The sequence below is a fragment of the Lampris incognitus genome, chromosome 13 (genome assembly GCF_029633865.1).
Source record: "Lampris incognitus isolate fLamInc1 chromosome 13, fLamInc1.hap2, whole genome shotgun sequence".
In the NCBI taxonomy this organism is placed as follows: Eukaryota; Metazoa; Chordata; class Actinopteri; order Lampriformes; family Lampridae; genus Lampris; species Lampris incognitus.
This window is the reverse complement of record NC_079223.1, coordinates 1,731,852-1,745,796: the sequence shown is the minus strand read 5'-3', so window position 1 is coordinate 1,745,796 and position 13,945 is coordinate 1,731,852. Positions and strand designations below refer to the sequence as shown.

The window sequence follows — 13,945 nt, the reverse complement described above, 5'->3', positions numbered from 1 at the left end:
TCATATCATATCATATCATATCACATCATATCATATCATATCACATCACATCATATCACATCATATCACATCATATCATATATCATATCATATCATATCACATCATATCATATCATATCATATCATGTCACATCATATCACATCACATCATATCATACCATATCATATCATATCACATCATATCATATCATATCATATCATATCACATCATATCACATCATATCATATCATATCATATCACATCATATCATATCATATCACATCATATCACATCATATCACATCACATCATATCATATCATATCGTATCACATCTATATCATATCATATCGTATCACATCATATCATATCACATCACATCACATCACATCATATCATATCATATCATGTCATATCACATCATATCACATCATATCATATCACATCATATCACATCATATCATATATCATATCACATCATATATCACATCATATCATATCATATCACATCATATCACATCATATCACATCACATCATATCATATCATATCGTATCACATCATATCATATCATATCATATCACATCACATCACATCATATCATATCATATCATATCACATCACATCACATCATGTCATATCATATCACATCACATCACATCACATCACATCATATCATATCATCATATCATATCATATCACATCATATCATATCATATCACATCACATCATATCATGTCATATCATATCACATCACATCACATCACATCACATCACATCACATCACATCACATCATATCATATCATATCATCATATCATATCATATCATATCACATCATATCATATCATATCACATCACATCATGTCATATCGTATCATATCGTATGATATGATCAGCAGAAATCAGCAGCCAGTTATCGAAATCGGTGAATTAAAGGCCCGACCGGTTGGCGTGTATATCGAAAATAAACAAAGGAGCTGAATCAAGTGCAACGGGATTCAACTCCTTTGGATAACCATGACCTGGGTGAATGAGGACATTCACGGACATCGAAAATAAACATTTTTGATCGTGATTGAAAATATGTCCCTGTTTTACTCCAAAGTTTGCAGACAACTTTGTTTGCTGTAACTTTGTTGCCAGTGTGGGGACGTGAGTGTTGCTCGCGGCGCTGTAACTTTGTTGCCAGTGTGGGGACGTGAGCGTTGCTCGCAGCGCTGTAACTTTGTTGCCAGTGTGGGGACGTGAGCGTTGCTCGCGGCGCTGTAACTTTGTTGCCAGTGTGGGGACGTGAGCGTTGCTCGTGGCGCTGTAACTTTGTGCCAGTGTGGGGACGGGAGCGTTGCTCGCAGCGCTGCTACACTTCGAGTTTGTCCAGAAGAAGCAGGCTGTTCTGCCAAGTGCTGAACAACAGTTGACATGTCACTTTATTTGCGGACGGCAGACCGACATCTGCGACCGACGAACCGGAGTGCAGCGTGTCGGTGCGACCGATGGCAGCGCTTGTCCGGCTGTAGAAGCGCAGAGACCCAAGCAAGACTTCTTTTTGTTTTTTTGGTGCAACACCAGTCGGTCTTCACGCCGTAACAGCAAGAAGGAAAATAAAGAGGGAGCGTGGGGAATGGCGTGCGGGAGGGAGGGGAGGGAGGGAGTGCCCTCCCCTTGCCAAATGTCTGCCCAGGAGATAGACAGATCCGCTCCTTCATAACCCCGACTCTTCCCGCGCCGAGCGCAGATGGCTAAAGAGCCGCGGCGGAGCGGAGTCCCGACAGGACCCCGAATCATGTCAAACATTCAGGTCAAGCGACGTTAAGATGACAGCACACTAGCTACCGCACTTAGTGTGCTGGCCAAAGTTGCGCGCGCGTGTGTATGTGTGCGTGTGTATGTATGTATGTATGTATGTATGTGTGTGTGTGTGCGCGCGTGTGTGTATGTGCGTGTGTATGTGTGCGTGTGTATGTATATATGTGTGTGTGTGCGCGTGTGTATGTGTGCGTGTGTATGTGTGCGTGTGCGTGTGAGAGAGAGAGAGTGAGTTTATGTCATTCGCTGAAGACACCCCCACCTCCAAACATACTTTGGCGCAAAGTGCCTTGGTCCTTCCACTTGTGAATGAATGTTCGGCGGGTTTTCCAGTGCACTGCCTGCCGGAGCCGGTGGTGCCATGCCCCACAACCACACCGGCGACGAGAGCGGCGGCACCGGGCTGTGGATTAAGACATCGCCGGGGAGCCGCGCTCAGCACTACGGACAAAAAGATGTGGAGTCGGGCCGGAGGACGCTGGACAGCGCGACGCGGATCGGCGAAGGGCTCCTGTCGCCCGGGGCGGCAGGTGCGGGCGGAGCGGAGAGGCAGAAGCAGGGCGCCCGCCTGAGTCTGCTCGGAAAGCCGCTGAGCTACGGCGCGCAGAGCGGGCCGCAGGAACGCGCGCTACCGGCGGCTCCAGAACTACCTCTACAACGTCCTGGAGAGACCCGGGAATGGGCGTTCGTCTACCACGCTTTTGTGTGAGTACTTAAAATCCACATCTGCTTTACCGGTTCTGTATAAGATGCTGTGCCGGTTCTGTATAAGACGCTGTGCCGGTTCTGTATCAGATGCTGTGCCGGTTCTGTATCAGATGCTGTTCAGGTTCTGTATGAGATGCAGCGCCGTTTCTGTATAAGATGCTGTGCAGGTTCTGTATGAGATGCTGCACCGGTTCTGTATCAGATGCTGCGCCGGTTCTGTATCAGATGCTGTGCCGGTTCTGTATCAGATGCTGTGCAGGTTCTGTATGAGATGCTGCACGGGTTCTGTATCAGATGCTGTGCCGATTCTGTATCAGATGCTTGCCAAGTGTGGTCAGCTGTTGCTGCGAGGAGCAGCGTAACTCCCGTTACACAGGAGTGTGTGTGTGTGTGTGTGTGTGTGTGTCTGCGTGCGTGCGTGCGTGCGTGCGTGCGAGATGCAGACTGGATTTCTGTCTTTATTTCCAGCTGTGTCTTTAGAATGAGGACAGTTCTGCAGCCTGTTGGATTGATTCAGTATCGTGTGTTTGTCTAGAAGCTCATGGGACTCGTAGGTGTGAGCTGCATCTTCGTTAACCAGCCACTCCAGACAGTAGTCTGTACGGGGCGTTATAACCAGTCACTCCAGACAGTAGTCTGTACGGGGCGTTATAACCAGTCACTCCAGACAGTAGTCTGTACGGGGCGTTATAACCAGTCACTCCAGACAGTAGTCTGTACGGGGGCGTTGTAACCAGTCACTCCAGACAGTAGTTTGTACGGGACGTTATAACCAGCCACTCCAGACAGTAGTCTGTACGGGACGTTATAACCAGCCACTCCAGACAGTAGTCTGTACGGGACGTTATAACCAGCCACTCCAGACAGTAGTCTGTACGGGACGTTATAACCAGCCACTCCAGACAGTAGTCTGTACGGGACGTTATAACCAGCCACTCCAGACAGTAGTCTGTACGGAAGTTATAACCAGCCACTCCAGACAGTAGTCTGTACGGGACGTTATAACCAGCCACTCCAGACAGTAGTCTGTACGGGGCGTTATAACCAGTCACTCCAGACAGTAGTCTGTACGGGACGTTATAACCAGCCACTCCAGACAGTAGTCTGTACGGGACGTTATAACCAGCCACTCCAGACAGTAGTCTGTACGGGACGTTATAACCAGCCACTCCAGACAGTAGTCTGTACGGGACGTTATAACCAGCCACTCCAGACAGTAGTCTGTACGGGACGTTGTTGCCCCGCTCTTGTAGCGACACCAGGACACGTGTTGTCCCAGCTGAGTGTCTCTGTTCGCTGCTGTCCCGACCGCCACGTGCCGCGCAGGCAGCAGCGAACCCACCAGCTGATTTACTGCCCATACAAATACCCCTTGTATTGTTCAACCAGGTAGCGTGTCTTTTACTCACTGTAGGCCTTCAGGTCTTCCTTCCTTCCTTCCTTCCTTTGTTTTCTCCTTTTTCCTCTTTCTATCGAAATCCTTTCTCTCTCTCCCTCTCTCCCTCCTCGCTCGCTCTCTCTCTCTCTCTCTCTCTCTCCTCTCTCTCTCTCTCTCTCTCTCTCTCTCTCTCTCTCTCTCTCTCTCTCTCTCTCTCTCTCTCTCTCTGTATTTCTCTGTCTCTCTGTCTCTCTCTCTGTCTGTCTCTCTCTCTCTCTCTCTCTTCTCTCTCTCTCTCTCTCTCTCTCTCTCTCTCTCTCTCTCTCTCTCTCTCTGTATTTCTCTGTCTCTCTGTCTCTCTCTCTGTCTGTCTCTCTCTCTGTCTCTGTCTCTCTCTCTCTCTCTCTCTCTCTCTCTCTCTCTCTCTCTCTCTCTCTCTCTCTCTGTCTCTCTCTCTCTGTATTTCTCTCTCTCTCTGTCTCTCTCTCTGTCTCTCTCTCTCTCTGTCTCTCTCTCTGTCTCTCTCTCTGTCTCTCTCTCTCTCTCTCTGTCTCTCTCTGTCTCTCTCTCTGTCTCTCTCTCTGTCTCTCTCTGTCTCTCTCTCTGTCTCTCTCTCTCTCTCTCTCTCTCTCTCTCTCTCTCTCTCTCTCTCTCTCTCTCTCTCTCTGTCTCTCTCTCTCTGTCTCTCTCTCTCTGCACTGCATGCGGGAAGGTTGGGTACGTCAGCGTGAGTGAGGGCGTTGAATGAGCTTGAGCGTGTTTTTTTGGATTAATTCACTTGTTCTCTACTGCTTTCACTTTTCTTTTCTGTTCTTCTCTACATGGTGAGGTGAGGGAAGTTTAATTTTACTTCGTCGTTGGTGCTTGGGAAGTGACTGGAGTAGCTGGTGGGAGGTTGGTGGTGTGCAGTATGGCGCCCCCCCTGTGAGGGCTCGCCTCCCCTGTCTATCAGACACGGGGTTAGAGTGGTGGTGGACTCGCGGTACAGTGTGGAACAGGTTCTCCTGGCTGCAGGAGACCAGGTCGGCTATGAGAACATCACCTACGGCTCTCGGATGAACAAAGCCGTGGTGGCTTTTCTCCGAGAGGAGCGTTTAGTCCCCCCTGCTGGTCGAGAGAGGCTGGTGCTGGACGATCTGTTTGTAGCCGTCTCGCCATTGTTTGTGCCGTCGACACGTGTTACCGTGTCAGGCGTACCTCCGTGTATCCCGAGCGAGCTCATTGAGAAAGAACTGGGTCGGAAGTTTGCTGGCGGGTTCAGAACAGTCCGTCTGGGGTTGTGGCGACGCCAGACTGCAGCGTGTTACCTCCTGCGGAGACAGGCCTTCATGTATTTAAATGACCCCTCAGAACATCTACAAGTGTCATTTAAGGTCAAATACGAACACGGCTTCTACACTTTGTACGCGAGTTCTGGCAGCATGAAGTGTTTTGAGTGCGGCGATGTCGGCCACAAACGCTCATCCTGCCCGCACAGGGAGCCCACAGCGGGCAGCAGTACAGGCGAGCCGCCGCCAGGAGGCGCCGCTGAGGGCGGTAGCCCGCAAACGGCGCAGCAGGCGGCGGGGAGACACCGCAACCGGTGATCCGCAACCTGGTACGGAGGGAAATGTACCAACTGAGCAGGACAGCAATACTGTAAATGACGGTAATCTGAGTGGTACTGAAGCACAGGATGCGGATGTAAGCAGAGACGAAGGACAGACAGAACCAGCGGGAGACAGTCACCCAGCCGAGGCTGAGAGTCAGGTTCCTGCAGGTGAGTCACACTGTGAAAACGCTGGAAATGAAGATGAGGACATGTTAGAGGATGATGGCCTATCTCAGTTTGCTGATATTGTGTCGCAAGGTGATCAGCAGTCATACTCATTGAAAGAGATTAATGATTTCCTTGACGAAACCTATGGCAGACAGTCTGTGGATGTAACAGATTTCTTCTTGGATGTGGACAGGTTTGTTAGTTCTGTTATGAAAATTAGAAAAACAGCTGGATATGAAGAGAGCTCAGTAAACAGAAGAGGTTTCGTCTGAAGAAGATTCTGACGAAACTCAGGAAAGAAAAGCGAGGGAAGGTTTCTTTACATGTACAAAACTGAAATATATATGTGACACACAAAAGGTGGTTTTTCTCTCTTGGAAAGGTTTCACTGTCTTATCCTTCCTTTTCTCTCCTCTTTTAATGGACGGTTTGCGAGTAGGGAGTCTAAATATTAACGGAGGACGGGATTAGAGTTAAGCGAGGTGTGGTAGCTGAGCTGAGTAGAGCTAAGAACATAGATGTGCTCCCCCTACAGGAAACACACAGCTCCGCAGACAACGAGATAGAGTGGGGAATGAGTTGGGCAGGCCAGGCTTTTTTGAGCCATGGTACCAACGCAGGTGTAGCTGTTCTCTTCTCGCAGCGCCTCCTTTTGACAACTGTTTTGACATGTGAAGTGGAGCAGGGCAGGATCCAGGTAGTTCAGGCAACAATCCAAGAAATACCCTTTGTGTTTATAAATGTGTATGCTTATAATACAGGCACTGATCGCTTGAGATTGTTTAGCAAACTGAGGGATAAACTCAAACAATTTAATAGTGGCTCATCATAGTGGTGGGAGGAGACTGGAATTGCACTACACACCCTACAGTTGACAGAAACTCAGAAGAGCCCCATCCACCGTCAGCTTCTTTTCTGTCCACTGTGGTTGCAGAAAACGACCTTACAGATGTTTGCAGGACACTTAATCCAACAGCTAGGCAGTACACATGGGTAAAAGCTGCCTGCCGAGGGTAGTGTGAGGGCAGCCAGGTTGGACAGGATTTACCTTAATCAAACATACAACAACAGGTTGATTAAGTCCACGATATCACCTGTGGGATTTTCAGATCACCATTTAGTAGTGGCAGATTTTTCAAGTTCAATTTCGACACTGTTCCCACTGGCACTTCGATGTGCAGCTAACGCAGGATAAAGCCTTCTGTCAGTTCTTCTCTGACTTCTGGAGTCATTGGAGGCTGAGGAGGAGGGATTTTGAGAGCTTAGCTCGATGGTGGGAGGTAGGAAAAACACAAATTAGGATTTTCTGTCAGCAATACAAACAACACACTCTCGTGTGGAGAAACTTTGTCTTGATGAATTAGAGAGAGAAATTAGGATATTAGAAGGCGAAGTAATTATTGGACATGATGGCAACAGCAGCACTTGGGAAAGTAGGAGGAAGGCTTTAGGTAGGTTCCTACATGAGAGAGCAAAGGGCACTTTAATCAGGACCCGAATTGCCACCATCAAAGACATAGATGCTCCAACTTCTTTTTTCTTTAAACTTGAGAGGAAAAATAGAAAGAACAATGTGATGATGCACCTCAAACTTCCCAGTGGGGCAATTACAACTGATCCATCAGAGATGAGGAAGTTGGCCATAGACTTCTACAGCAGCCTGTTCAGTGCGGAGACCTGTGACTCTGGCTGTGTGGGGGAGATACTGGAGGGACTGCCTCAGCTGGGTGAAACACAGGTGACTTCGCTGGAGTCCCCCGTCTCCTTTGATGAGATGTCTGCGGCAGTTCAGCAGCTCAGCTGTGGCAAAGCCTCTGGAGTTGATGGACTTCCTTCAGAGTTCTAAAAGACGTTTTGGACCCAAATTGGACGAGACTTACACGATGTTTTTAGAGAATGTTTGAACTCTGGAACTCTACCTTTGAGTTGTAGACGGGCTGTCCTGACACTGCTACCAAAAAAGGGAGATCTTGGCCTACTGAAAAACTGGAGGCCAGTTTCATTGTTGTGTACTGACTATAAGATCATTGCAAAATGCTTTTCAAATAGACTCAAACAGTGTATGGACACGGTTGTACATTACAGCCAGACGTACTGTGTTCCTGACCGTACAATTAAGGATAATCTTTTTTTGATGCGTGACATTATTGCCATATCTAAGCTCCAGGAGCTGGATGTTGGCCTGCTTTCCTTAGATCAAGAGAAGGCTTTTGACAGGATAGATCATTGCTATCTGTTCAAAACACTTAAAGGTTTTGGTTTTGGGGATAAATTTGTTAACTGGATCAAGTTGTTGTATTCCGGAGCCAGTGTTCTGTTGAAGGTAGGAGGTGGACTCAGCCGACCTGTCTCTGTTAGGAGAGGTATCAGACAGGGTTGTCCCTTATCTGGGATGCTGTACTCCCTGGCCATTGAACCACTTTTATTTCAGCTCAGGCAGGGGCTCCCAGGGCTAACCTTTTCAGGGAAGATCACCACTGCAGTTAGCTTATCAGCATACGCTGATGATGTCACGGTTTTCATAACAACCCAAAACGATGTACAATTTCTCAAGCAGAAATTAGCCTTATACGAACAAGCTTCCTCTGCAAAGGTTAACTGGTCAAAATCCGAGGGTCTCTTGCTGGGGGAGTGGAACAATAGAGAAAAGCCGACATTACCAGCGGGGCTGCAGTGGAATACAGACGGGATAAAATGCCTAGGTGTCTTTCTGGGCAGTGACCGCTTCCTGAGCAAAAACTGGGAGGGTTTAACCGAGAAGGTCAGTGCCCGATTGTCTAGGTGGACTTGGATCCAGCCTCAGTTGTCCTATAGGGGGAGAGTCTTGATTGTTAACAACTTGATTGCCTCGATGTTCTGGCACCGGTTTACAGTTTTAGAACCTCCGGACACGCTCATACGGGAAGTACAGAAGACGCTAGTGGACTTCTTCTGGGGAGGCTTTCACTGGACCAAGTCTGCTGTACTGTTCCTACCAGTGCTGGAAGGAGGCCAGGGCCTGATTGACCTCCGCAGTCGCATCATGGTCTTTCGCCTTCAAACTGTGCAGCGCCTTTTATACCATGACCAGCGACTTTGGAGTGAAACAGCATCTGTGTTGCTTCGGAGGGTCATGAACCTGAACTATGACAAGCACCTGTTCTTTCTGGACCTGGCTGGCATGGATTTCACGACAACACCCTTCTATCAATCTGTTCTCCGCGCTTGGAGAACGGTCTTACGCACCAACAGGGACTACTCCCAGCTCTATGGCAGTGTCGGGGAGGAACCACTGTTCCATAACCCACTGATACACTGCAGGATGCTCAGCTCCGCAAGTGTACAGAGATCCCTCATAAGAGCTGGACTTAAGAAATTAGCGTGTCTCAGATTAAGAGGACAGTGGAAGACGGCGGGCATTTTGAGCCAAGGGACTGGCTTCAAATCTCTTCGTTTGATGGAGAGATTGTTGGGAGAAGTGATCAGTGCACTTCCTGGCTTCTTCAGGGAGGTACTAGGAGCAGAGTGTGGAGAGGATCAGCCAGCTATGCTGCCTGTCTTTCCATCTTTGTCAGTCCGTGCGGCAGTGGAAGAGCAGGAAGAAGTGAAGGGGGCCATTCTGTCCTTCAAAACGCCGGAACTACATGACCTCTCAAGCACGTCACAGAAGGCCTTGTACGCAGTCACTGTAAAGGTTCTAAACAGAGCATCACTAGCCGGCGTGCAGGAGTCGAGGTGGTTGAGTTTGTGGGCACCAGGCTCATCCCCCAGGGGCAGCTGGAGGTCCTTGTACAAACCCCCCATTGAGAAAGGCACTGCGGATCTACAGTGGAGGGTGGTACACGGGGCTGTGGCTACGAACAGACATGTGGCACACTTTGATCCTAGGGTAGGGAGTCACTGCTCTTTCTGCAATGATGAGGAAACCCTACAGCAATATGGCTTAGATGTCCCAGGTTGGGCCCTCTTTTCTCTGTACTGCAGCGGTGGCTCAGAGGTTTAGGAGAGGTTCTTGCGGACAGCCTGTTTGTCTTTGGTCCGAGGTACATGGCAGCACAGTGCAGACGTATCACCTTGGTTAATTTTTTGATAGGACAGGCGAAAATGAGCATTTGGCTTAGCAGAAGGAACAAGATGAAAGGCACAGGGTCCACAGACGCCATGCTCATGTTCAGGGGTCTTGTGGCTGCTCGGCTGAAAATAGAGTTCATGTTCTTCAACCTTAGTTCAAACCTAGAAGGATTTATTTCTATGTGGGGACATGGGGATGTGCTGTGCACAGTGGAAGACCAAGTGCTTATTCTTAATCTTTGAAAAAAGGGGAACTAGGGGGAAGGTGTATCCTTTGTTTTTACTGTATATGGAGATTGTTGTGTTTTTCCACTATGTATATGAGTTTTTGTGTTGATGTTATCTTGATGTGACTGAAGAATTGGAATATTAAAGGCTTGGTTAAAGGTCAAAGGTCTCTCTCTCTCTCTCCCTCGCTCTCTCTCTCTCTCTCTCTCTCTCTCTCTCTCTCTCTCTCTCTCTCTGTATTTCTCTCACTCGCTCTCTCTCTCTCTGTCTCTCTCAGTCTCTCTCTCTGTCTCTCTCTCTCTATGTCTCTCTGTATTTCTCTCACTCGCTCTCTCTCTCTGTCTCTCTCAGTCTCTCTCTCTGTCTCTCTCTCTCTCTGTCTCTCTCTGTCTCTCTCTCTGTATTTCTCTCACTCGCTCTCTCTCTCTGTCTCTCTCAGTCTCTCTGTATTTCTCTCACTCGCTCTCTCTCTCTGTCTCTCTCAGTCTCTCTCTCTGTCTCTCTCTCTCTCTGTCTCTCACTCTCCCTCGCTCTCTCTCTCTCTGTCTCTCTCAGTCTCTCTCTCTGTCTCTCTCTCTCACTCTCTCTCTCTGTCTCTCACTCTCCCTCGCTCTCTCTCTCTCTCTGTATTTCTCCCACTCTCTCTCTCTGTCTCTCTCTCTCCCACTCTCTCTCTCTGTCTCTCACTCTCCCTCGCTCTCTCTCTCTCTCTGTATTTCTCTCACTCGCTCTCCCACTCTCTCTCTCTGTCTCTCACTCTCCCTCGCTCTCTCTCTCTCTGTATCTCTCTCTGTCTCTCTCTGTCTCTGTCTCTCTCTCTGTCTCTCTCTCTCTGTCTCTCACTCTCCCTCGCTCTCTCTCTCTGTATTTCTCTCTCTTTCTCTCTCTTTCTGTCTCTCTCTCTCTCTGTATTTCTCTCTGTCTCTCACTCTCCCCCCCCCCCTCTCTCTCTCTCTCTCTCAGTATTTCTCTCTGTCTCTCTCTCTCTGTATAAATACACATTAAATTCACATTACATCACATATTAAATTCATATTACATCACATATTAAATACACATTAAATTCACATTACATCACATATTAAATACACATTACATCACATATTAAATACATATTAAATTCACATTACATCATATATTAAATTCAAATTACATCACATATTAAATACACATTACATCACACATTAAATGCATATTAAATTCACATTACATCACATATTAAATACACATTAAATTCACATTACATCACATATTAAATACACATTAAATTCACATTACATCACATATTAAATACACATTAAATTCATGTTACATCACATATTAAATACACATTAAATTAACATTACATCACATATTAAATACACATTACATCACATATTAAATACAGATTAAATTCACATTACATCACATATTAAATACACATTAAATTCACATTACATCACATCTTAAATACACATTAAATTCACATTGCTCACATATTAAATACACAAATTCATATTACATCACATCTTAAATACACATTACATCACATTACTTACACATTAAATTCACATTACATCAGATATTAAATTCACATTACATCACATATTAAATACACATTAAATTCACATTACATCACATATTAAATACACATTAAATTCACATTACATCACCTATTAATTCAAATTACATCACATATTAAATACACATTACATCACATATTAAATGCATATTAAATTCACATTACATCACATATTAAATACACATTAAATTCACATTACATCACATATTAAATACACATTAAATTCACATTACATCACATATTAAATACACATTAAATTCATGTTACATCACATATTAAATACACATTAAATTCACATTACATCACATATTAAATACACATTACATCACATATTAAATACAGATTAAATTCACATTACATCACATATTAAATACACATTAAATTCACATTACATCACATCTTAAATACACATTAAACTCACATTGCTCACATATTAAATACACAAATTCATATTACATCACATCTTAAATACACATTACATCACATTACTTACACATTAAATTCACATTACATCAGATATTAAATTCACATTACATCATATATTAAATTCACATTACATCACATATTAAATACACATTAAATTCACATTACATCAGATATTAAATTCACATTACATCACATATTAAATACACATTAAATTCACATTACATCAGATATTAAATTCACATTACATCACATATTAAATACACATTAAATTCACATTACATCACATATTAAATACACATTAAATTCATATTACATCACATATTAAATACACATTAAATTCACATTACATCACATATTAAATACACATTAGATCACATATTAAATACATATTAAATTCATATTACTCACATATTAAATACACATTAAATTCACATTACATCACATATTAAATTCACATTACATCACATATTACATCACATATTAAATTCACATTACATCACATATTAAATACAGATTAAATTCATATTACATCACATATTAAATACACATTAAACTCACATTACATCACGTATTAAATACACATTAAATTCACATTACTCACATATTAAATACACATTAAATTCATATTACATCACATATTAAATTCACATTAAATTCACATTACATCACATATTAAATACATATTGAATTCACATTACATCACATATTAAATACACATTACATCACATATTAAATACACATTAAAGTCACATTACGTCACATATTAAATTCACATTACATCACATATTAAATTCACATTACATCACATATTAAATACACATTAAATTCACATTACATCGCATATTAAATTCACATTACATCACATAATAAATACACATTAAGTTCATTTTACATCACGTATTAAATACACATTAAATTCACATTACTCACATATTAAATACACATTAAATTCATATTACATCACATATTAAATACACATTAAATTCATATTACATCACATATTAAATACACATTAAATTCACATTACATCACGTATTAAATACACATTAAATTCACATTACTCACATATTAAATGCACATAAAATTCATATTACATCACATATTAAATTCACATTAAATTCACATTACATCACATATTAAATTCACATTACTTCACATATTAAATACATATTAAATTCACATTACATCACATATTAAATACACATTACATCACATATTAAATACACATTAAAGTCACATTACATCACATATTAAATTCACATTACATCACATATTAAATTCACATTACATCACATATTAAATACACATTAAATTCACATTACATCGCATATTAAATTCACATTACATCACATAATAAATACACATTAAATTCATTGTACATCACATATTAAATACACGTTAAATTCACATTACATCACGTCTTAAATACACATTAAATTCACATTACTCACATATTAAATACACATTAAATTCATATTACATCACATATTAAATTCACATTAAATTCATATTACATCACATATTAAATTCACATTACATCACGTATTAAATACACATTAAATTCAAATTACTGACATATTAAATACACATTAAATTTATATTACATCACAAATTAAATACATATTAAATTCACATTACATCACATTAAATGCACATTAAATTCACATTACATCACATATTAAATACACTTTAAATTCACATTACATCACATATTAAATACACATTAAATTCAAATTACATCACATATTAAATACACATTAAATTCACATTACATCACATTAAATACACATTAAATTCACTTTACATCACATTAAATACACATTAAATTCACATTACATCACATATTAAATACACATTACATCACATATTAAATACAGATTAAATTCACATTACATCACATATTAAATACACATTAAATTCACATTACATCACATCTTAAATACACATTAAATTCACATTGCTCACATATTAAATACACAAATTCATATTACATCACATCTTAAATACACATTACATCACATTACTTACACATTAAATTCACAATACATCA

The 13,945-nt window shown here is 42.6% G+C and overlaps 1 protein-coding gene across 1 annotated transcript in view; it reads left to right on the top strand.

Moving 5' to 3' along the window:
* The first annotated feature begins 2,146 nt into the window (after window positions 1-2,146).
* LOC130123112 (potassium voltage-gated channel subfamily KQT member 5-like) overlaps window positions 2,147-13,945 on the top strand; it is a 525,531-nt gene continuing 513,732 nt past the window's right edge. The window contains 3 exon segments of the mRNA XM_056292237.1: window positions 2,147-2,382; window positions 2,384-2,457; window positions 2,460-2,490. Coding sequence (XP_056148212.1) covers window positions 2,147-2,382; window positions 2,384-2,457; window positions 2,460-2,490 — 341 coding nt within the window.